Consider the following 24,053-nt stretch of genomic DNA (forward strand, 5'->3'; position numbering starts at 1 on the left):
TAGGCTTCTACATCACCTCTGGACAGTTGGGCCGCGTCTGGTATATCCGGCATTTGTTATATATAGGACACATAGGCTTCTACATCACCTCTGGACAGTTGGGCCGCGTCTGGTATAACCGGCATTTGTTATATATAGGACAGATAGGCTTCTACATCACCTCTGGACAGTTGGGCCGCGTCTAGTATAACCGGCATATGTTATATATAGGACAGATAGGCTTCTACATCACCTCTGGACAGTTGGGCCGCGTCTAGTGTAACCGGCATATGTTATATATAGGACAGATAGGCTTTACATCACCTCTGGACAGTTGGGCCGCGTCTGGTATATCCGGCATTTGTTATATATAGGACACATAGGCTTCTACATCACCTCTGGACAGTTGGGCCGCGTCTGATATAACCGGCATTTGTTATATATAGGACAGATAGGCTTCTACATCACCTCTGGACAGTAGGGCCGCGTCTGGTATAACCGGCATTTGTTATATATAGGACAGATAGGCTTCTACATCACCTCTGGACAGTTGGGCCGCGTCTGGTATAACCGGCATATGTTATATATAGGACAGATAGGCTTCTACATCACCTCTGGACAGTAGGGCCGCGTCTGGTATAACCGGCATTTGTTATATATAGGACAGATAGGCTTCTACATCCCCCTCTGGACAGTTGGGCCGCGTCTGGTATAACCGGCATATGTTATATATAGGACAGATAGGCTTCTACATCACCTCTGGACAGTTGGGCCGCGTCTGGTATAACCGGCATATGTTATATATAGGACAGATAGGCTTCTACATCACCTCTGGACAGTTGGGCCGCGTCTGATATAACCGGCATTTGTTATATATAGGACAGATAGGCTTCTACATCACATCTGGACAGTTGGGCCGCGTCTGATATAACCGGCATTTGTTATATATAGGACAGATAGGCTTCTACATCACCTCTGGACAGTTGGGCCGCGTCTAGTATAACCGGCATATGTTATATATAGGACAGATAGGCTTCTACATCACCTCTGGACAGTTGGGCCGCGTCTAGTATAACCGGCATATCTTATATATAGGACAGATAGGCTTCTACATCACCTCTGGACAGTTGGGCCGCGTCTGGTATATCCGGCATTTGTTATATATAGGACACATAGGCTTCTACATCACCTCTGGACAGTTGGGCCGCGTCTGGTATAACCGGCATTTGTTATATATAGGACAGATAGGCTTCTACATCACCTCTGGACAGTTGGGCCGCGTCTAGTATAACCGGCATATGTTATATATAGGACAGATAGGCTTCTACATCACCTCTGGACAGTTGGGCCGCGTCTAGTGTAACCGGCATATGTTATATATAGGACAGATAGGCTTCTACATCACCTCTGGACAGTTGGGCCGCGTCTGGTATATCCGGCATTTGTTATATATAGGACACATAGGCTTCTACATCACCTCTGGACAGTTGGGCCGCGTCTGGTATATCCGGCATTTGTTATATATAGGACACATAGGCTTCTACATCACCTCTGGACAGTTGGGCCGCGTCTGATATAACCGGCATTTGTTATATATAGGACACATAGGCTTCTACATCACCTCTGGACAGTTGGGCCGCGTCTGATATAACCGGCATTTGTTATATATAGGACACATAGGCTTCTACATCACCTCTGGACAGTAGGGCCGCGTCTGATATAACCGGCATTTGTTATATATAGGACAGATAGGCTTCTACATCACCTCTGGACAGTTGGGCCGCGTCTGGTATAACCGGCATTTGTTATATATAGGACAGATAGGCTTCTACATCACCTCTGGACAGTTGGGCCGCGTCTGATATAACCGGCATTTGTTATATATAGGACAGATAGGCTTCTACATCACATCTGGACAGTTGGGCCGCGTCTGATATAACCGGCATTTGTTATATATAGGACAGATAGGCTTCTACATCACCTCTGACAGTTGGGCCGCGTCTAGTATAACCGGCATATGTTATATATAGGACAGATAGGCTTCTACATCACCTCTGGACAGTTGGGCCGCGTCTAGTATAACCGGCATATCTTATATATAGGACAGATAGGCTTCTACATCACCTCTGGACAGTTGGGCCGCGTCTGGTATATCCGGCATTTGTTATATATAGGACACATAGGCTTCTACATCACCTCTGGACAGTTGGGCCGCGTCTGGTATAACCGGCATTTGTTATATATAGGACAGATAGGCTTCTACATCACCTCTGGACAGTTGGGCCGCGTCTAGTATAACCGGCATATGTTATATATAGGACAGATAGGCTTCTACATCACCTCTGGACAGTTGGGCCGCGTCTAGTGTAACCGGCATATGTTATATATAGGACAGATAGGCTTCTACATCACCTCTGGACAGTTGGGCCGCGTCTGGTATATCCGGCATTTGTTATGTATAGGACACATAGGCTTCTACATCACCTCTGGACAGTTGGGCCGCGTCTGGTATATCCGGCATTTGTTATATATAGGACACATAGGCTTCTACATCACCTCTGGACAGTTGGGCCGCGTCTGGTATATCCGGCATTTGTTATATATAGGACACATAGGCTTCTACATCACCTCTGGACAGTTGGGCCGCGTCTGATATAACCGGCATTTGTTATATATAGGACACATAGGCTTCTACATCACCTCTGGACAGTTGGGCCGCGTCTGATATAACCGGCATTTGTTATATATAGGACAGATAGGCTTCTACATTACCTCTGGACAGTTGGGCCGCGTCTGATATAACCGGCATTTGTTATATATAGGACAGATAGGCTTCTACATCACCTCTGGACAGTAGGGCCGCGTCTCGTATAACCAGCATTTGTTATATATAGGACAGATAGGCTTCTACATCACCTCTGGACAGTTGGGCCGCGTCTGGTATAACCGGCATATGTTATATATAGGACAGATAGGCTTCTACATCACCTCTGGACAGTTGGGCCGCGTTTGGTATAACCGGCATTTGTTATATATAGGACAGATAGGCTTCTACATCACCTCTGGACAGTTGGGCCGCGTCTGATATAACCGGCATTTGTTATATATAGGACAGATAGGCTTCTACATCACCTCTGGACAGTAGGGCCGCGTGTGGTATAACCGGCATTTGTTATATATAGGACAGATAGGCTTCTACATCACCTCTGGACAGTTGGGCCGCGTCTGATATAACCGGCATATGTTATATATAGGACAGATAGGCTTCTACATCACATCTGGACAGTTGGGCCGCGTCTGATATAACCGGCATATGTTATATATAGGACAGATAGGCTTCTACATCACCTCTGGACAGTTGGGCCGCGTCTGATATAACCGGCATATGTTATATATAGGACAGATAGGCTTCTACATCACCTCTGGACAGTAGGGCCGCGTCTGATATAACCGGCATTTGTTATATATAGGACAGATAGGCTTCTACATCACATCTGGACAGTTGGGCCGCGTCTGATATAACCGGCATTTGTTATATATAGGACAGATAGGCTTCTACATCACCTCTGGACAGTAGGGCCGCGTCTGGTATAACCGGCATTTGTTATATATGGGACAGATAGGCTTCTACATCACCTCTGGACAGTTGGGCCGCGTCTGGTATAACCGGCATATGTTATATATAGGACAGATAGGCTTCTACATCACCTCTGGACAGTAGGGCCGCGTCTGGTATAACCGGCATTTGTTATATATAGGACAGATAGGCTTCTACATCACCTCTGGACAGTTGGGCCGCGTCTGGTATAACCGGCATATGTTATATATAGGACAGATAGGCTTCTACATCACCTCTGGACAGTTGGGCCGCGTCTGGTATAACCGGCATATGTTATATATAGGACAGATAGGCTTCTACATCACCTCTGGACAGTTGGGCCGCGTCTGGTATAACCGGCATTTGTTATATATAGGACAGATAGGCTTCTACATCACCTCTGGACAGTTGGGCCGCGTCTGATATAACCGGCATTTGTTATATATAGGACAGATAGGCTTCTACATCACATCTGGACAGTTGGGCCGCGTCTGATATAACCGGCATTTGTTATATATAGGACAGATAGGCTTCTACATCACCTCTGGACAGTTGGGCCGCGTCTAGTATAACCGGCATATGTTATATATAGGACAGATAGGCTTCTACATCACCTCTGGACAGTTGGGCCGCGTCTAGTATAACCGGCATATGTTATATATAGGACAGATAGGCTTCTACATCACCTCTGGACAGTTGGGCCGCGTCTGGTATATCCGGCATTTGTTATATATAGGACACATAGGCTTCTACATCACCTCTGGACAGTTGGGCCGCGTCTGGTATAACCGGCATTTGTTATATATAGGACAGATAGGCTTCTACATCACCTCCGGACAGTTGGGCCGCGTCTAGTATAACCGGCATATGTTATATATAGGACAGATAGGCTTCTACATCACCTCTGGACAGTTGGGCCGCGTCTAGTGTAACCGGCATATGTTATATATAGGACAGATAGGCTTCTACATCACCTCTGGACAGTTGGGCCGCGTCTGGTATATCCGGCATTTGTTATATATAGGACACATAGGCTTCTACATCACCTCTGGACAGTTGGGCCGCGTCTGGTATATCCGGCATTTGTTATATATAGGACACATAGGCTTCTACATCACCTCTGGACAGTTGGGCCGCGTCTGATATAACCGGCATTTGTTATATATAGGACACATAGGCTTCTACATCACCTCTGGACAGTTGGGCCGCGTCTGATATAACCGGCATTTGTTATATATAGGACACATAGGCTTCTACATCACCTCTGGACAGTTGGGCCGCGTCTGATATAACCGGCATTTGTTATATATAGGACAGATAGGCTTCTACATTACCTCTGGACAGTTGGGCCGCGTCTGATATAACCGGCATTTGTTATATATAGGACAGATAGGCTTCTACATCACCTCTGGACAGTTGGGCCGCGTCTGATATAACCGGCATTGTTATATATATGACAGATAGGCTTCTACATCACCTCTGGAAAGTTGGGCCGCGTCTGATATATCCGTCATATGTTATATATAGGACAGATAGGCTTCTGCATCACCTCTGGACAGTTGGGCCGCGTCTGGTATATCCGGCATTTGTTATATACTGAGTCAAAAAAGAAACTTCACATTCTTTCTTCAGGGCACTATCAAAGAACAAGAGATGGTAAGATGGTTAAATTGTTATTATTTCATTGCTGAGATCAGTGTGATGTACTCGATACACTGACAGTGCCATAATCAGTTCCATTAGGCTACACCGCCGTTCTAAAACATGGGTATACAGAATGTCAAGTCACAAGAATAAAAATGCGAAATTTCTCAGTTCAATATCGTGTATGGCCGCCCCGCGCATTCACCACTGCCAAACACCGTCTCCTCATCGACTGCCTGATGCTTGTGAACACGTGGTTGGGGATTCTGCGCCATTGCTCTTGCAAGGCAGCGCCAAGTTCCTGCAAATTCTGAGGTTGGTTCCTAAGACCACGAAGCCTTCTCCCAAGTGCATCCCAAACGTGCTCTATTGGATTAAGGTCAGGGGACCTCGATGGCCAGTCCATGACGTTGATTCCAGCGTTTTGAAGGAAATTTCGTGTCAACATCGCGGTATGCGGCCGAGCATTATCATGCTGGAACTGTAGACCTGGGCCATGAGCCGCCATGAAAGGAACGGGTTCAGGGGTGAGCACCTGGTCGCGGTAAGCAGCAGCCGTGAGGTTTCCACGGATGACCAGAAGTCGGGAACGGTTGTTCCCACAGAAAGCACCCCACACCATGCAACTTCCGCCCCCGAATCTGTCGACTTCCTGTACACAACATTGGGCATACCGTTCACGACGTCGTCGCCAGACTCTATGCCTGCCGTCCGCGAAACTGAGGGTAAACCTGGATTCATCGCTAAAGAAGACTCGATTCCAGTCTCTCTGGGTCCATCGGGGGTGACGTTGGGCCCACAGCAGACGTTGACGTTGATGAAACGGCGTCAATATTGGCCCACGATATGGACGTCGAGAATGGAGATTGGCAGCCCGCAACCGATTTCGAATGGTCTGTGAGGACAGTCGACCTCTAAACATCTCAGCCCTGGTTCGTGTAGCCGGCAGAAATCTGTCACGTAGGTGACGTAGGACGATTTGACGGTCTTCTGCTCGTGACGTCACACGTGGACGACCCGACCTTGGGCGATCAGAAGTGGTGCCAGTTTGTTGTAGACGACCTCGCGAGTCATACACAGTACGACGGCTGCATCCCATTGCTCTTGCGACGTCAATAACTGATCTTCCCGCTTGCAACATGCCAACGGCACGTTCACGTTGCACATTTGACAATCGTGGCATTTCAAGTACCGTTAGAACTGTGGTTTAAAAGTGTTTTTTTCAATTCTTGAGGCCAATGCAAACACGTCATATGAAGAAAACCTCGATGCGAAGTTCACGTGATCGACTGCACGTGCAAAACCTGATTTGGCACTAACGTCATTTGCACGAGGAATGGATGGGTTTGAGTGGGTTTTGCTAACGTTTTTCTAGAGTCGAAAGATAGGGGTCTCATTTCGGATACATAGATGTATCATCAGAGAAAAATTATTCATTATTTTTCAAATTACATTTTGTGAAGTTTCTTTTTTGACTCTATTTATATAGGACAGATAGGCTTCTACATCCCCAACAAATAAATACAAGCAGCAAGTAATACCCTTCGCGAGATAATATTTTGGAAGGGGATTGATCATAATTACTATCTTGAATGCATGTTTATTGTTTCTACACGTGTTGGAATATACAAGTTCAGTTCAGTTTGTGAACATGAACCAAAATTGTTACATTTGTGTCTACGTCTTTCTTGTACACGTTTCGATTGTGTACACTTGATATCGATACTTTCAGTTATATTGAGAAACATTCTTGTAAATGAGCTCTGGCCTCATATCCGGTTATCAATATACATTTAAGGACCAAAATTCTAATATATTTACTCACATGTATATGGTCCCTCTAAGGTTTATTTAAAAATGAAACATTCAAAAAGTCATCACGTAAAAGACGGAAGTTACCTCAAAGTGAATCCACTTATAGAGATCCAAATTCACACTGAGAAAATCCGCATAGCTCATCTCACGAAGTCCACTGGAACATATGTACATCAGCGTACGATGAAACGGCAGCCCCACTTCCAGTGAAAGGGAGGGGGAAGGGGGCAGTGGGGTAGTCTGGTGGTTAAAGCCTTCGCTCGTCACGCCGACCCGGGTTCGTATGGTGGCTGATTAGGGTCATCGCTTTCTCGCCTTAAAATTCGGAGGCGAGAAAGCGAGAAAGCGATATCACGAGACGAGAAAGCGATATCACGAGACGAGAAAGCGATATCACGAGACGAGAAAGCGATAACACGAGACGAGAAAGCGATAGCGCGAGACGAGAAAGCGATAACGCGAGACGAGAAAGCGATAACACGAGACGAGAAAGCGATAGCACGAGACGAGAAAGCGATATCATTGCGCGAGAAAGCGATAAAGCGAGAAAGCGATAAAGCGATAGAGCGAGAAAGCGAGAAAGCGATATTACCCACAATTCATTGCTGTCTGCGCATGATCGACTACAAACGGGAGCTCAGTCGCCATCGTAATTTCTGGATAGTATTAAATGGTTTTCAGTAATGTTCTTGCCCACGAATGGCGGTGTATGACTTGACGTTTAGAAAATATCTAACAGAGATGTAGACTTTCCTTTGACATGCAATTTGCACGTATGCAATAGTCATATCGTGAAATAACGGAAACGTTCATTTTGTGATGTGACTTTAGGAATTACATATTTTTTGACATAAGTAACTGGATTCGAATTGTCTTAACCAACTTAATCACACCAACCAATTGAATTGTTTCTTTGATGGGCATTTTAGATGTTGAGTTGATGAAGAATAATGACAATTATATTGGATATACAACTTCTTTTATTCTGTGGAGGCGACGTTTCGACATAGATTCTAATGTCGTTGTCAAGCAAGTGATACATGAGTAACAAATTGAGAGAATTTATTCATGAGTTTTTATTACAGTAGATAGGGAATGAGTTGTTTATACATTAAATGAGGTTGATGTACAACGCTTGTAGAAGAGATTGAGTAAGTTGATTGGAAGCCAGAAGGGTGATATACAAGGTCTGAATTAGAATTTATAGGAGGCCAGGTGGATGTATATACAAAAAATGGGTTTGATGTACATAGTTGAATTGAAACAGATAATGTACACAAGAAATATTATTGATTACTTTAACAAGTGATGGTAGGCATTGGGAATGTACTATCCTTCATCTCTGTTGAGAGCGGATCGTATCTTCTTGATGTGTACTGCTTCCAAAAGTTTCCGAATTTTCTAGTCCGACTGGTTCTTTTCTATGGTTTTCTTTGAATTATGATGTTGTGTGAGAAATGTGTTGGAAGTGCCAGATGAACGGGAGGGACCTATGACAAATGAAGCATTGTGACGAGTATATTTTCATGGCGATTTCCACCATGAGTGGCCAGCACTAAGACAATCAACCACATCCCAACCATCATCCTAAAATAAAATCACTGAGTGAGTGTGTGAATTGAAATATATGTCGCCTAAGAGCAATATTCATGTTTTAGGTTCATTGTTGATGGTTTTGTGACGCCATATTGTACGCCATCAGTTCAATTCCAACTTAATGGAATGGTGAGTTACACTTACATTTCAAACAAATTGGAGCTTGCGTTTCTTTTGCAGCTCAGTTTATTACATATACATCACATTCAGAATGTTTTGAAATATGTGACACTATAAATGAGCCGTATGTAGACAATTCAAAAATAATTATCAGTTCTCGCTGTTTGGTTATAGGTGGAGGAATTAGAAATGAGGCATGGGAACTTAACCGTTTATGTTTATGTCACTTTATTGTATTTCAGGGTGATCAAAACACAGCTGTAGTTTCTTTGAATTAAAAAAGACGATGAAATTTATTAACTGAAGAACTTCACCTACATGAACCCAATTCGCTCCTACCCAAAGATAGAGGAGATGCACGTGACAGTAAAGCACCTCGGTACCTCAATGTAGTAACAGAACCATTCCACAGTCAATGGTGTAATCAAAGCAAATAAAAAGATGCAGTCAAACGTTCGTCTAATCAAAGCTGAAAATAGTACGCAGTTAAACGCTGGTCTAGCCATATATAGTGAACTTCTTTGGATGGCATTTAGAAGTTGGTGTGCTTAACAACGGGGAAAGTTATATGGATATACAACTCCTTTATTATAATGTAAGCGACATTTTGGTCCGCCAATTTCAAACCTGTTCTGCCATCAAAATATCTATCAAAACCCATCTTTTCCGCCATGTTTTCTTCTGACAAAAGTTAGATAATAGACATGTTATACCAACAACTGGTTTTCTACAATATATTGTTACCCTCCGCCGCCATTTTGACTGTGTGTAATAATTGATGTGTGTGATATGTACTCTTATACCACCATTGGTGGTCTATTGAGAATAAAAGTAAAGTAAAGGCTACAGCTGGACGTGGTCGCATAGGTTTTGAAAAAGTGATTGGTTACGCGTGTATCCAATTAACCTTTCGTAACATTTTCGTTTCCAGAGGAGGACTTGAAACTCGTTCAATATATGGAACTATCTACCTGTATCATCTTGTTTATAACTTGGTCAACTCATGTCAAAACGATTCAAATCGAATGAGAGCAATAGGTGACATTCACTGGGATGCAGACAAATGAGAAAAGGGCGTCAAATCTGCCTGATTTTACGATATATAAATGAACAGATTCAAGAATCTGCATATTTACAGGTGCAGTTGCATGGGCATTTCCGAATAGTACTGAGTCTAATGTATATCCTTTTTGGTAAAAGTACATGTTATTTCGAGTTACAGTATATATTGGACAAGTAAAGAAAAAGTGAAAACTATCCTCATTTTGCTAGTCCACATGAGCATATCGGACTTTCTAAAATGTATCTTTCATATTTGTGAGCATTGAGGTCACTGCAGCCAAATAAACCCTCCTACACATCTACAAAACATTTATCATGTACACACTGGAGTGAGTGGTTCCCGTCCTTCTCTATCCCCAGCTAAACTCCTTACAATATATAAAAAATGCCATAGGTGCAAAGACTAGTACCTACTAGATAGCAGTTACTAGAAGAAACCAAATTACTCAATAACTACCAGACTGGGTCTGAAAACAAAATATCAAAACACCAAACAAAAAAGGCAGGCCCTTAAATTCAGAATAAACCCTTTAAAACATCCCTATCCAGCCACACATTACAGTGTAAACTCGATTATCCAGACTAAGTCACAATGTCAAGGCCACACACCGCACGTTTTACAACCAAAACATAAACACCGTACCCTGCCTCCCCAGCCCTACTTTTTAACATTTAACCCCTTTTCATCTATTTAGTAGACTCCTTATTAGCTTATCAGCAACAGTTGAACTGTTCTGCACAATAAGTCACAATATACTTTACACTACTTACTTAGTTGAACTTATACGCAATCAAGTTCCCAACCCTCTTACGTCCAACTTCTCAACTCCCCATCTAAACTAAATTATTTTCAATATACAGGTGTTTTATGATATAGTGCTTTATTCCCCAAGTAATAATTATATTACGTTTTTGTTAAACACACCTATCACGTCGGTCGATGACTTGTGGCACTGTCTCAAGTAGATAGTTGGGATATGGGGACAGACAGACATATAAGTATGTAGACAAGCCATTCTTGTAGAAGTATGGGAGACGATGGCACATACATTTAGAACAATACCTTTTTCACATAATAGTGGAAATATATATGTGTGAAATAGGCACACATAAAAAGACCAGATGAAAGGCACAGGGTGTATGAAATTCCATCACTAATACAATAAGCCCGACGGGAAGTTCGTTTGGTTGGTTTGTTGTTTAACACCGGACTGAAACACGATGTTACGGAGTATATTCTTATCCTTCATCAGGTAAATGAAGAGACTAGAAACTAGGAAGAGAAAGCTAAAGACGGTCATTTGAAACAACAGTGATAAGATAACAAGGGAAGCCAGTACTTAATTAGCGCTAAATTGGTAGGGTGGATGGACAAATGGAAGCCAGGGATTGTTAATCCCGGCATGAATAATGAGATAACAATGGTAGCATTTAACAAGGGAAATGACAATAAAGAAATGCAAGCCAGGAATTAATCCAAGCCTAATTAGTGATGTAACAATAAATTAAATGATTGTTATCCTTTTTACAGACTTTTTAAGAGCACTCATATATTTCAACGAAAACACACTCGGTTTCTGGAGTTATTGTTGGATTATTGTTTGGACAAGTTGAAGGATTAATTAGAAAAATGCCACAGAATTTGAAAGCATGTTCATGTTGTTTCTATACGACTAAACCAAATGAAAATAAAGCCTCCTGTTGGATTAAATCATACGCAGGTTAGACGTCATGTGCAGACAGGGCAGAATTATGTGAAATATCGCTTTCTCGCTCTATCGCTTTCTCGCTCTATCGCTTTCTCGCTTAATCGCTTTCTCGCTCTATCGCTTTCTCGCTCTATCGCTTTCTCGCTCTATCGCTTTCTCGCTTTCTCGCTTTCTTGCTTTCTCGCTTTCTCGCTTTCTCGCTTTTTCGCTCTATCGCTTTCTCGCTATATCGCTTTCTCGCCTTGGTATATCGCTTTCTCGCTCTATCGCTTTCTCGCTTTATCGCGTAATGGTATCGCTTTCTCGTCTCGTGCTATCGCTTTCTCGTCTCGCGTTATCGCTTTCTCGTCTCGCGTTATCGCTTTTCGTCTCGCGCTATCGCTTTCTCGTCTCGCGTTATCGCTTTCTCGTCTCGTGCTATCGCTTTCGTCTCGTGTTATCGCTTTCTCGTCTCGTGATATCAGTTTTTCGCTTTCTCGCCTCCGAATTTTAAGGCGAGAAAGCGATGGCCCTAATCAGCCACCATAGGATCGATCCACAGACATTCTCTCGGGGTAAATGCTCTGTGTACTAGACCAGGAAGACAGGCACCTTGCTCTTTGAAACATGTATGTGAAGTCTATCAAAACTGTGTTTAACTGGCAGGAAGGTGGGAAGGGTCATGGTTTAATGACCACAGGGAACACAGCTGCCTTGTTAAAGCGGCATGTTTCATTACCAATTATTAATGTAGGGTTAGATGTTACTATTCACAATTTCTAAAATGCCACTCAAAGAACTTAAGATGTTATTATTGTATAATACTTGTATAAGTACCTTGTAAAACTATGTATCCCTGGATATGGACAGTTATATCCCCCAGCTTCAAATCTCCGCCTTGATGTACTTGTATAAGTACCTTGTAATGTATCACTGTATATAGACCATGTTGTATACATAGCTGATGGCCCACACCATTGTACCGAAATAAAGAACTGACGACCAAAGTTATCAGCCCTACAAAATGACTACAGTTTCCCGTTCTTATTGCGTTGCTATTTGCCATTATTTATTCCTTGAGAGTCAATTTATTGAGATAGTAAGTTAAATGTAGGTTTGAATAAGTTCGTTTGGTGTGGTTAATGGTAGCGTATATTGATACTGTGAAACATATGGGGTGTTGCGATAAATTTTTCGATGTGTATACTATATATCTGGTAGAGCGTGGTTTAGTTGACAGGTGTTGCCCTAAACTGAATTTTTATTTGTCTGAGCAATATGCTAACTGTGGCATCTGAATCGTCTAAATGTCGATTGTGGGCCAGATAATCCAGTGGTGGGATCATGGCACACTGACATCTGCATCTCTGGACCGGACCGTCCGTAGGCTTCACTGACCGATGCAGGTTTGCCTTATTTATGAGAGAACGTCCGTTACAACGGAATATTCTAAACGGATGTGCATAAAATACGTTTGCGCCTTAGTGATCGACTTACTTTCTTGAATTCAGGATGGTCCTTGATCCAGTTTGTTTGTTAATTATAACAGTTGCTGTAGGGCAACCAGATCCTTCACAAACTATGACGTTTTTAGTGTCAACGCAATTAGTTTTAAAATCCTCCATTAGAAACCTGTAACAGAATGTAACGTCAATGTAGATGTCGCAGTGATTGCAACCTTACAACTGAAGATAATTAAAGTTTCTGTGTAGGTACAACCCGTCAGCACCACACAATAATCAACAAGGAAGAGTGGTAAAATACAACGGACATGACCGGACCTTCGCCATCAGTGATGGCATCCGGTGGGGAGAGCACTCAACAGGCAAAACCGATATTGCTGGATAGGCCGAGGATATCGAGCGCCATCATTGTTACATTGGGGAGGGCACTCGACAGACAAAACCGATATTGCTGGATAGGCCACGGATATCAAGCGCCATCATTGTTACATTGGGGAGGGCACTCGACAGACAAAACCGATATTGCTGGAAAGGCCACGGATACCAAGCGCCATCATTGTTACATTGGGGAGGGCACTCGACAGACAAAACCGATATTGCTGGAAAGGCCACGGATACCAGTCGCCATCATTGTTACATTGGGGAGGGCACTCGACAGACAAAACCGATATTGCTGGAAAGGCCACGGATACCAGTCGCCATCATTGTTACATTGGGGAGGGCACTCGACAGACAAAACCGATATTGCTGGATAGGCCACGGATACCAAGCGCCATCATTGTTACATTGGGGAGGGCACTCGACAGACAAAACCGATATTGCTGGATAGGCCACGGATACCAAGCGCCATCATTGTTACATTGGGAAGGGCACTCGACAGACAAAACCGATATTGCTGGATAGGCCACGGATATCGAGCGCCATCATTGTTACATTGGGGAGGGCACTCGACAGACAAAACCGATATAGCTGGATAGGCCACGGATATCGAGCGCCATCATTGTTACATTGGGGAGGGCACTCGACAGTCAAAACCGATATTGCTGGATAGGCCACGGATACCAAGCGCCATCATTGTTACATCCGGGAGGGCACTCGACAGACAAAACCGATATTGCTGGAAAGGCCTCGGATACCAGTCGCCATCATTGTTACATTGGGGAGGGCACTCAACAGGCAAAACCGATATTGCTGGATAGGCCACGGATACCAAGCGCCATCAGTGTTACATTTGGGAGGGCACTCGACAGACATAGAGATTTCGATATTATCCTGTCAGTAGTTAAACAGTGACTAAGGAAAACACCACATTTTTGCTTTAAAAATGGCATAACATGTCTGTATGTGTGTATGTATGCGTGTTCTTGCGTGTGTGTGAGCGTCAAACTGTTATTTGGTATACGTCTCTCTGCCCCGTGTGTTTATCCTGCATTATAGCTATGTAGTTGACATTGTTCGACCAATACCACCGTGCCTTGAACACAACTGGGATGATATGGACCACACTATACAGTATACACTTTCGTACTGATTAAACTGATAACTGCTAGTTTCATCGATGTCATTCTACCTTGAATATGATTTCGAGCGTACAAAACAAATGATTTTGACAAACTGCATCGTTTCATATAAAAACAGTCAGATTGTACTGATCAATATTGGTAACGTATTGATCCAAGCAGTCACAAATGGAATGGTTTGAACTGGTCAGGTAGAGCTGAAATAATCAATTTGGCCCACCAGGATCATATCGTCAGGGCTAGGTTTTGTCAACGTACAGGTAATCAGCACGTCCGTGCTTTAGGGATAAACACATTAGGCAGAACCCGCATAACAGTAACCAATAGTGATACCATTTACATGTTTTAATTCCTGAATAACAATTTGCTAAAAATATCGCGTTCAATGATATACTATTCCGTATATATAAAGCGTGTATTTTGTCATGCTCTATCAAAGTCTGAGGAAAATGTGTTCGAATACAAAACCGGGTGTAATTGTGGTCCTTTGTCTTTCGGTTGTACTGCATGAAACAGACACGTCATATGTATTACTTTTTAAACAGTTTGGGGGTTTGGATTAGTGAGGCCTTTTTAAATCTTATTAAGTCCTATTATAAGTTAAACAGTCTTAATGAGAAATGTCCTGACTAACTTACCGCTGTTCTGCCCTGTCCGTTATTGTACCCATGAACTCCGCATCTTCACCAAGCATCGACAGAACGGTGGCTGTAGTGGAGGCATTTCCACCTCGCTGCCACTTAGACTCCACACACCTTCACGTCAACAAAGACAGAACATTCAGTCACGTTGTGTGTAGATACAGTCAATATACTAACACTTGGACTCCACACACCTTCACGTCAACAAGAACAGAACATACAGTCACGTTGTGTGTAGATACAGTCAATATACTAACACTTGGACTCCACACACCTTCACGTCAACAAGAACAGAACATACAGTCATGTTGTGTGTAGATACAGTCAATATACTAACACTTGGACTCCACACACCTTCACGTCAACAAAGACAGAACATTCAGTCATGTTGTGTGTAGATACAGTCAATATACTAACACTTGGACTCCACACACCTTCACGTCAACAAGAACAGAACATACAGTCACGTTGTGTGTAGATACAGTCAATATACTAACACTTGGACTCCACACACCTTCACGTCAACAAAGACAGAACATTCAGTCATGTTGTGTGTAGATACAGTCAATATACTAACACTTGGACTCCACACACCTTCACGTCAACAAGAACAGAACATACAGTCACAGAACATTGTTGTGTGTAGATACAGTCAATATACTAACACTTGACTCCACACACCTTCACGTCAACAAAGACAGAACATTCAGTCACGTTGTGTGTAGATACAGTCAATATACTAACACTTGGACTCCACACACCTTCACGTCAACAAAGACAGAACATTCAGTCATGTTGTGTGTAGATACAGTCAATATACTAACACTTGGACTCCACACACCTTCACGTCAACAAAGACAGAACATTCAGTCATGTTGTGTGTAGATACAGTCAATATACTAACACTTGGACTCCACACACCTTCACGTCAACAAGAACAGAACATACAGTCATGTTGTGTGTAGATACAGTCAATATACTAACACTTGGACTCCACACACCTTCACGTCAACAAGAACAGAACATTCAGTCATGTTGTGTGTAGATACAGTCAATATACTAACACTTGGACTCCACACACCTTCACGTCAACAAGAACAGAACATACAGTCATGTTGTGTGTAGATACAGTCAATATACTAACACTTGGACTCCACACACCTTCACGTCAACAAGAACAGAACATTCAGTCATGTTGTGTGTAAATACAGTCAATATACTGACGTTGCATGGTGATATGTCGTGTATGTAAACATGTAAGTGCCTACCTCTGACCAGTGTCTTCAGCAGGGTATGTTTCCACAACAAGAATAGAATCCACACAGACAAGACCCACGCACAGGATTGCGTTCTTTTCTGAGGTCATCTAAATCAACAAAATTCGAGAAACGAGACATTTGAAATGTCCTCCGCTTGTCTATCAAAACATTTTCGAAAGCTTTCCTAAAGACCTAAATGTTGTAACCTCTGAACAAGAGTCCCAAGAGGTTCTTTAAAATCTGTCATATCTTGATTGTACCTCAAAAGTCGTGAAATGTAAACAGCATGAAGGGAAGTTGACTGTTGGAAAGTTGAAATCATCCATTTTGTCATAAAGCGTTGTGGAAAATTTGTTGTCAATCTGAATGTTTATGCATAGATCTAAACTCAACAGTGAACATGTTTATCAACGTGTGTACAAGTAGATGAAGAACTATTTCCAGGACAATGACGGTATCCTAGGGTCACCCACAAAGTGACCCCGACTTTATATTTTAATGAAACTAGCCTATCCTCCAATGGCGATGATAGTAACAGTGATAATAACAGTGGAAGTCTCACTCTCTGTATGCGCTGCCTTAGAAGGGGTCAAGGGCCCTGAGCTGATGATGATCTCAACCAGCCTGACTGTGCCAGGATCACCTGAACCCTCTTTGATCTATGTATTAATATCAATCTATTTAGCGAATCTTCCCTACTCAAGACCACTTGAAGATGTTTTGAGCGTTGACAGCAATCTGGTAGTATTTCCTATCACCTGACATCCAATCGAAGTTCATTCCACAAAGCTGCGACAATCAAATGTCTCCTTAGGTTGGTGTTCATGCTGGTTGCTCTGTCATCTGTTGTTGGCATGTAGACAGTAATGCCCCTTTAGGTTGTAAAACCTTGCAAATTCTTGTAGGTACACAGGAGGTAGACCAAGAAGTGATTTGTAGATCAACACTAGGGACTTACAATGAATATCTGTCTGACAGGTAGCCAGTGCAGTTCTTCCAGGGCTGATGTGGCCCAAGGGATGAGCCTGACAGCTATGTTAGCACACCCTTCAGTCACCAGGCATTTCACAATGTATTTGTTGTCATTTCTAACGTGTTTCCTGATATTCCTATCGTTACTTTAGGGCATTCACGTTTGCAGGTGTAATTCGGGTGGTTGCTCAAACTAGAATTTTGAATCAATGTTTACACGTGTGAATTGCCAAGTGAAACACAAAATCCACCAGGAATCTGTCCGTAAAGAAACTTGGTGTGAAACCAACAAGCCTCAAAGCCTTGGTGTAAGTAAACTGGGTGCAGTACAAAATACAATGGAATGACCGACTACTACCGTGCATTGTGTGAAGAAATCTCACTGGTGGCAGCACGTCTGTCTCAATTCTCGGCAAAGGAGTGACACCTGTGTGGAACAGCAATTGTCAGGCTGCTTTTGAGAAAGTCAAGACCATTCTCATGAAATTCTCCTGTATTATCAAGGCACCGGACATTAAGCAACGTTTCTAATTAGCCTTAGATACCAGTAACATTGGTGCTGGAGCTATCCTGTTGCAGGAAGATGTATTAGGCTTTGGTCATCCTGCTTGTTATTTTTCACGAAAATTTGACTTCAGATACATTATTCCACCATTGACAAAGAGACTTGTTTTGTTGTTAGCTCAGCAGCAATTTGAATTAGTACTACTTTGTTTCCTATTCCAGTGTACACTGATTACTAGTCACTGACTTTTCTTCATGAAATGAAGACCAAAAAACAATGTGCAATGCGCTGAAGCCTGTCTTTGCAGGAATTTGATTTAGACATCAAACCTTTTAATGGCAAGACAACATTATCCCTAATGCATTATCTCGGGTTGGCTGATTGTGATCAGTTTTGACTGCAGACATGATCTGCTTTCGTGTAAACATATTCTTATAATTATGAATGTTGTTTAATATTATTGTTCTAACAGTTTCAGTACTTTAATTAGCAAAGTTCTTACTGCAATCAAACTGTCTTTCACCGAAAGGGAAGAGTGTTATGAGGCGGTGTTTCAACTGTTGTGCCTTGTACATGTCGAGTCAGTGAGGATCACTGGTCTGCTATGTTTAGACTTTCAGTGTGCTACGTTTAGACTTTCTAAACTGAGACAGAAAGATCTGGAAAGATTATTTCAGAATCATCTGGCTCAGTATAGAATTTTCTAGCTTCATTTTCTTTCGTATATAATGGGAGCTAGTTATTAGCTCTGATCTTCCATTACATCTTAAGCAACAAGAATGTATGTTGAGATCATTACACTTTGGGAACTCTGCTAGCCTTTCTTCTTAGGTTTGTTCACTGTTGATGAGAGCTTTGTCTTTGTTACTATACACAAAGAACTTAGCTAAGCACCCATTGACATATCTCACGATTGAATGAGACCCGATTTTAACCCTTTGTAGCATATCTGGGACATAATTGGTCATATTGGTCGTGTGCAACAAAGGGATCTTCCTGTACAGAACCTGGCCCAATTGGACACTGCTTTACACAAGGAATGGCGTAAGCTGACTCTACAGGGGATCAGGACGCTGACAGGGGGTATGAAGAGGGGAGTGCTGGCTGCCATACAGTCACATGGAGGTTACACTCCGTATTGACCTTGAATCGTTTTAGACACGCAAAATGACATTTTGAATGTTCACATTCACCAATAAATTCAACATTAAACATTCCAGGGCCATACTTGTACAGGCATGGTTTAATATGAAAATCAGTGAGCATTTTCAAAATGAGCAATTGTTATCTGAATATCAACATGGATTCCAATCAGTTTGTCGTTTTTTATGAGTCAATGATGATGCGGGTCAGAAAAACTCATGTTTTCCCATCGTGGTCACCACGAGAAGTTTTATGTACGTGTTGAACATCTACCATTGCCAAAATACAGTAGATACTCAATTAAGTTCTTTTTGTATATAATCACTGTTCTTGTATGTTTTAAACATATTTTATTCGAAAATGAAATGGATTGGGCACAAGTTATCCAACTTAGGAACGCCCTCTCCCAGAAGTTACATATGTCATATTTACAATATAAAAAAACATTGACAACAGGGATTTGTGGAATGAATTTACAAGGTCTTTAAAGAGGATGTGTATAATATATAAAAGAATAAAACTACAAAAATCTTTCAGTGAGCTTAATATATCTGTGTATATATTCAAATGATAATTCATTTTCATATAGTGATAGTGTAACATGACCAAATAACAATAAATCTTGATTAATGGGTATGCGATGTTTAACGACAGTTTTTACATTTACAAACAAATCTTTACGCTGCGTTGTATACAAAGAACATTCTAAAGTATAATGTCATGAATTTTCACAAGAACAACCTGAAGCATCTGGTCTTAAGTTAATTCTGAATAAATCGTAATTAAGCGATCTTGTATTGTACCTTAGTTTATGTGAATAATGTTCAATTTCCTTGTACCGGACCAAAAACAGGTGGGGCTGCATTTATTTTACTTTGCATTTTCAATTTTAAAGCTGCTAAAGAGTCTATGTTTCTTATTTCTATGGAAACATTGTTCCACATTCGTATAGTAGATGGGAAAAAAAGATGATAAGGGAAGTTTCAATCTCGTAAATGGAAGGGAGAGGTTTAAAGAGTTGCGAAGGTTATAACATGACTTTGGGCAATATATTGGGTAGTAACTCCTGAAGGTATGATGGTGCAATATTGTGAAGAATCTTATAAAATAAGCAAACGTTTCTTTTTCTTCTACGTTCACTAAGGGTTTCCCAACCAGTTTCAAAGTACAAATGATCACGAGAAGTATATTTTGGAAGTCCTGTCACTATACGAGCTGCTTCTAACTGTAACTGTTCTAAGGAGTTACTTTGATCAGCTGTACATCCATCCCATAATTCACACGCATATTCAAAATGAGGACGAATGAAAACAGTGTAGATCTTATTTAGCGGTGTTCTTTTTAACAAAAACTTTAACTTTCTCATGGAATTTATCATTTTGGAGGTTTTCTTTAAAATATCATTTATGTGATGGGACTAGATTTAAGATAAGATTTAAATTGTCTAGCTTGTCACTATCTCTGGTCGAGAACAATACAGTCTCTGTCTTATCTGGGTTGTATTTGAGTAACCAGTTCTTAGCCCAATCACTTAACGAGCTTAAATTGTCATTCATAGTTGTAATGACTGCATGTTATTGGAAGATGCACTGAGTGATGTGTCATTAGCAAACAATCTTGTTGAACAATTTAATACATCGGCTACTTCGTTCACATACACAATGAAAAGGGACCCAAAACTGAACCCTGTGGGACTCCAGCTTGTAGTTTCTCGAATGAGATAATGTGCCATTCACAAAAACTGATTTAGTACGTTTGCTTATGTAAGTAGCAAGCCAAAGTTAGTAAGTTACCTTTAACACCATACATATCCAATTTCAATACAAGCCCTCTATGCCAGACACGATCAAAAGCTTTAGAAAGATCACAAAATACCGTACAATAGTTGTTTAATTGTTGTTGTTGTTTTATTTTTTTATTTTTTAATTTTTATTTTTTTTTTATTTTACTTTTTAAATATTTTTTATTGTACTTTTTATTGAATCGACGAGATACAGATAAGGTTTGATTCACATTAAATTAAACGTGCAGACGAAAGGAATTTGAAAAGAGAAAGATAGCGGTATAGACACAGGGTGCAGAAAGAGAATTCCATTACATACGAAATGTTTCATCATTTTCACCGAAAATATGTTTTTCTAGTTTGAAATGGTATTTTATTAAATATTTAATTCCGTAAAGTCATATCTTGTTTTGTTAATAATAATTCTTGATAATGATAAAAAGGTGGTTAATCAGGACAGGTGCCTCCGGGTCTCCCAGCAGAAAATGTTCAACATTTATACTTAGATTACAGCTGCTTTTGTATCGATACCACTCAACAAATTGTTTTTTCACAGTAATAGAATAAATTAGAAACAAGTTTCTGTTTCTTTGTTGCAGATGGTACAGACATTATTATCACTAATACCTATCTTAAACAGAAATGACATAGTTGTAACTATTGGATGAATCAATTTAACTAGTTCCAGATTATTTGTCTAGTTTAGTTCCAGAAAAAGTAACATCTGTAAGTGGGTATAATTTGAGAAATAATTCTGCCCTTCAAAATATTAAATGCAATACTAGTTTGTACTCCAATTCATTTATCCCTGACACGGTAAACATCTGGAACTCTCTCCCTCCTGATATCGTAAACGCCAATACTCTTGGGGAAGTCAAAAACCAACTAAAAGAACACAACACCAGTGAAATCTACTTTAATCTTTCCCATGGTTCAAGATCTTGCCAGATAACCCACTCCCGACTTCGGCTTGGGTGTAGCGATTTAAATGGAGATAAGTTTTCCAGATATATATCTGATAGTCCTGAATGTAACTGCGGGCATCACACCGAAGATGCGCTTCATTTCTTCCTCATCTGTCATATATTTAACGACATAAGATCTAATGCATACTTCTTTAGTAGAGGATTTAATTTTTCATCAATCTTATTTGGTCATTCGGACTCATTAGAACAGGTACTACTAAAATCGATACATAATTGTATCATATCTTCCCAGAGATTCTCGCCATTTACCTAGCCTAGTTTTGTTGTACATGCCGTGCCTTGCTGTTATACTGAGATCACAACAGCTTCTAGTTTATTTGCCTTCAACGTATGTTTGCAAATTGTAACACATTATATTGTCAATATAGTTCCTTGTAGATTCACATTATGTTTTGCACCCAGCTCATGTGTACGTCACTATCATTATTGTAAATACTATTGTATCATTGTTAGGGGGCGGCATTGATGTAAGCCAATCCCATCATGACTAAATGAATAAATATGTTTAAACCCATCAATTTATACTGAAAATTCCTGGCTTTATTTTCTATGGTTGTCTTATTTTTCAATGCAAAACAGTCACGAAGATAGTCATCTGCTAGAGTAATACTAGTATTAAGTTTGGTTTCCATTTCAGCTGTAGATTATAGAGAGAGCTTCCTTGACTTTCACATAATTGAGTATATATGAATTTACAGTTAGCTGACTTGAGTATTTGTGTGAGAGTATTACATTGAGTGTTTACTGATTCTATCTTTTGATTTGTGTCTTTGATGGCTTTGATCCAATGTTTGGGTCTTTCGTTAAGATTAAATTCTCTTTAAGCGTATCAAAGGACTTGAATTGACCGTTGTTTGAGACAATGTCTTTCATAAATTTCATGCCTTTGTTTATCCATGAGACAAACAACCCAATATCGGTAACAGGTACCAAATTAAGAAGTGGCAAGCACATAAAATCTTCAACACTTTCACTAATTTTAGAATGGATACATGCATAGCATGAAACAACATCTTTTTAAAAAAAACCGTTTTTAATATTTTTGGAGTAGGATTGTATTTTTTCCACTTGAAAGCTGAATAGGTTACTGTCACCAAAAGGTGATAATGTCTCGAATGCTAGGTGCTGCCACAACCCTTTTGATGTCAGTAATCTCCTTATCCATTTGATTTTCACGTAGTAATGATATAACATCGATCATTTTTAAGCCAACCTTACAGTAGTCGTTTATCAACATTTTCCTTTGGATTTTATCGCGCTTCCCACCCCAAATAAACGTAACAAGTATAGTATTCAAACGTTTGAAAAAGAGTTTAGATGGATTAGGGAGGGCGATGAACAAGTGTGTAAAAAGGGGGTTAATTTGAGTTTTAATTATCGTTATTCTGCCTGTCAAAGTTATTGATCTATTTGACCACGAGAATAATATTTTTCTAATATTTGAAAACTGCGGTTCGAAATTTAATGTAATCATTTCTTTTAAATTGGTTGAAAAAATTATTCCCAGGATTTTAAATGGTTCTTTGGACCAGCGAAGAGGTATATGTGGACAGACTTGTTCATTACCATACAATGGTTGTCTATGTTATCAAGCGATGTACATACATTGTGGTACATTTCTATAAGTTGATGTACAGTAAAGTGGCCTCGCTGTAAACCAGCCTGATATTTGTACAACAATTTGTTATCAAGAAAGTATAGTCCGTTTGGCTCAAGAGCGGACCGATGAATTGCAATCTAACTCGAAAACTAATAAACATAAAATACGCAATGAAACGCTGATCATAATCAAAACATCATACCCACTCTGTGACGTTTTTGCAGAATTTTTGTCCTAAAAATTAAAAAGTTGTTTAACAAACTATCATTAAAATATTGACACAGTTCACTATTTGTTACGAGGGAGGAGTGCAGAGAAAGGGACAGCCAGGTGTTCGAGAACGGATGGAGACGGCACAGCACAGGTTAATGAATAAATAACTTTGTCTGTGAACGTGCTTCAAAATAGAAATCACAAAGCATTTCTATCCTTTCTAATGGAGTTATGAAAATCATCCCATTTTAGATTTCATCAGAAACAGATTCATCAAGGTGAGCTTCAGTCAAACATACAACATCATAATCTGACACTATTTCAGACAAATACCTTTGCTTGTGACGAAAACTTGTAACATTTAAGTGAAATATAGAGAGTGATTGATCTGGGCTTACATTGGGAGGTCCGGGACTCGACTTGACATCTCCGGCAAGCTGGAGTAGACAATTGGATAATCAACGCA

General features: G+C 40.8%; 1 protein-coding gene across 2 annotated transcripts in view; it reads right to left on the minus strand.

The window, feature by feature from the left end:
• LOC124290977 (ketohexokinase-like) overlaps positions 1 to 24,053 on the minus strand; it is a 37,404-nt gene that overhangs the window by 12,063 nt on the left and 1,288 nt on the right. The window contains exons 2-5 of one of the 2 annotated variants that reach the window (XM_046727839.1): positions 16,395 to 16,492; positions 15,124 to 15,240; positions 13,000 to 13,134; positions 7,121 to 7,193 (exon numbers count right to left, since the gene is read on the minus strand). In XM_046727839.1, coding sequence (XP_046583795.1) covers positions 7,121 to 7,193; positions 13,000 to 13,134; positions 15,124 to 15,240; positions 16,395 to 16,492 — 423 coding nt within the window. The remainder of the gene's footprint in view (positions 1 to 7,120; positions 7,194 to 12,999; positions 13,135 to 15,123; positions 15,241 to 16,394; positions 16,493 to 24,053) is intronic. The other variant, XM_046727848.1, reaches the window with a different exon arrangement.

The sequence above is a fragment of the Haliotis rubra genome, unplaced genomic scaffold (genome assembly GCF_003918875.1).
Source record: "Haliotis rubra isolate DU_JTF1 unplaced genomic scaffold, ASM391887v1 Scf1129, whole genome shotgun sequence".
Lineage (NCBI taxonomy): Eukaryota > Metazoa > Mollusca > Gastropoda > Lepetellida > Haliotidae > Haliotis > Haliotis rubra.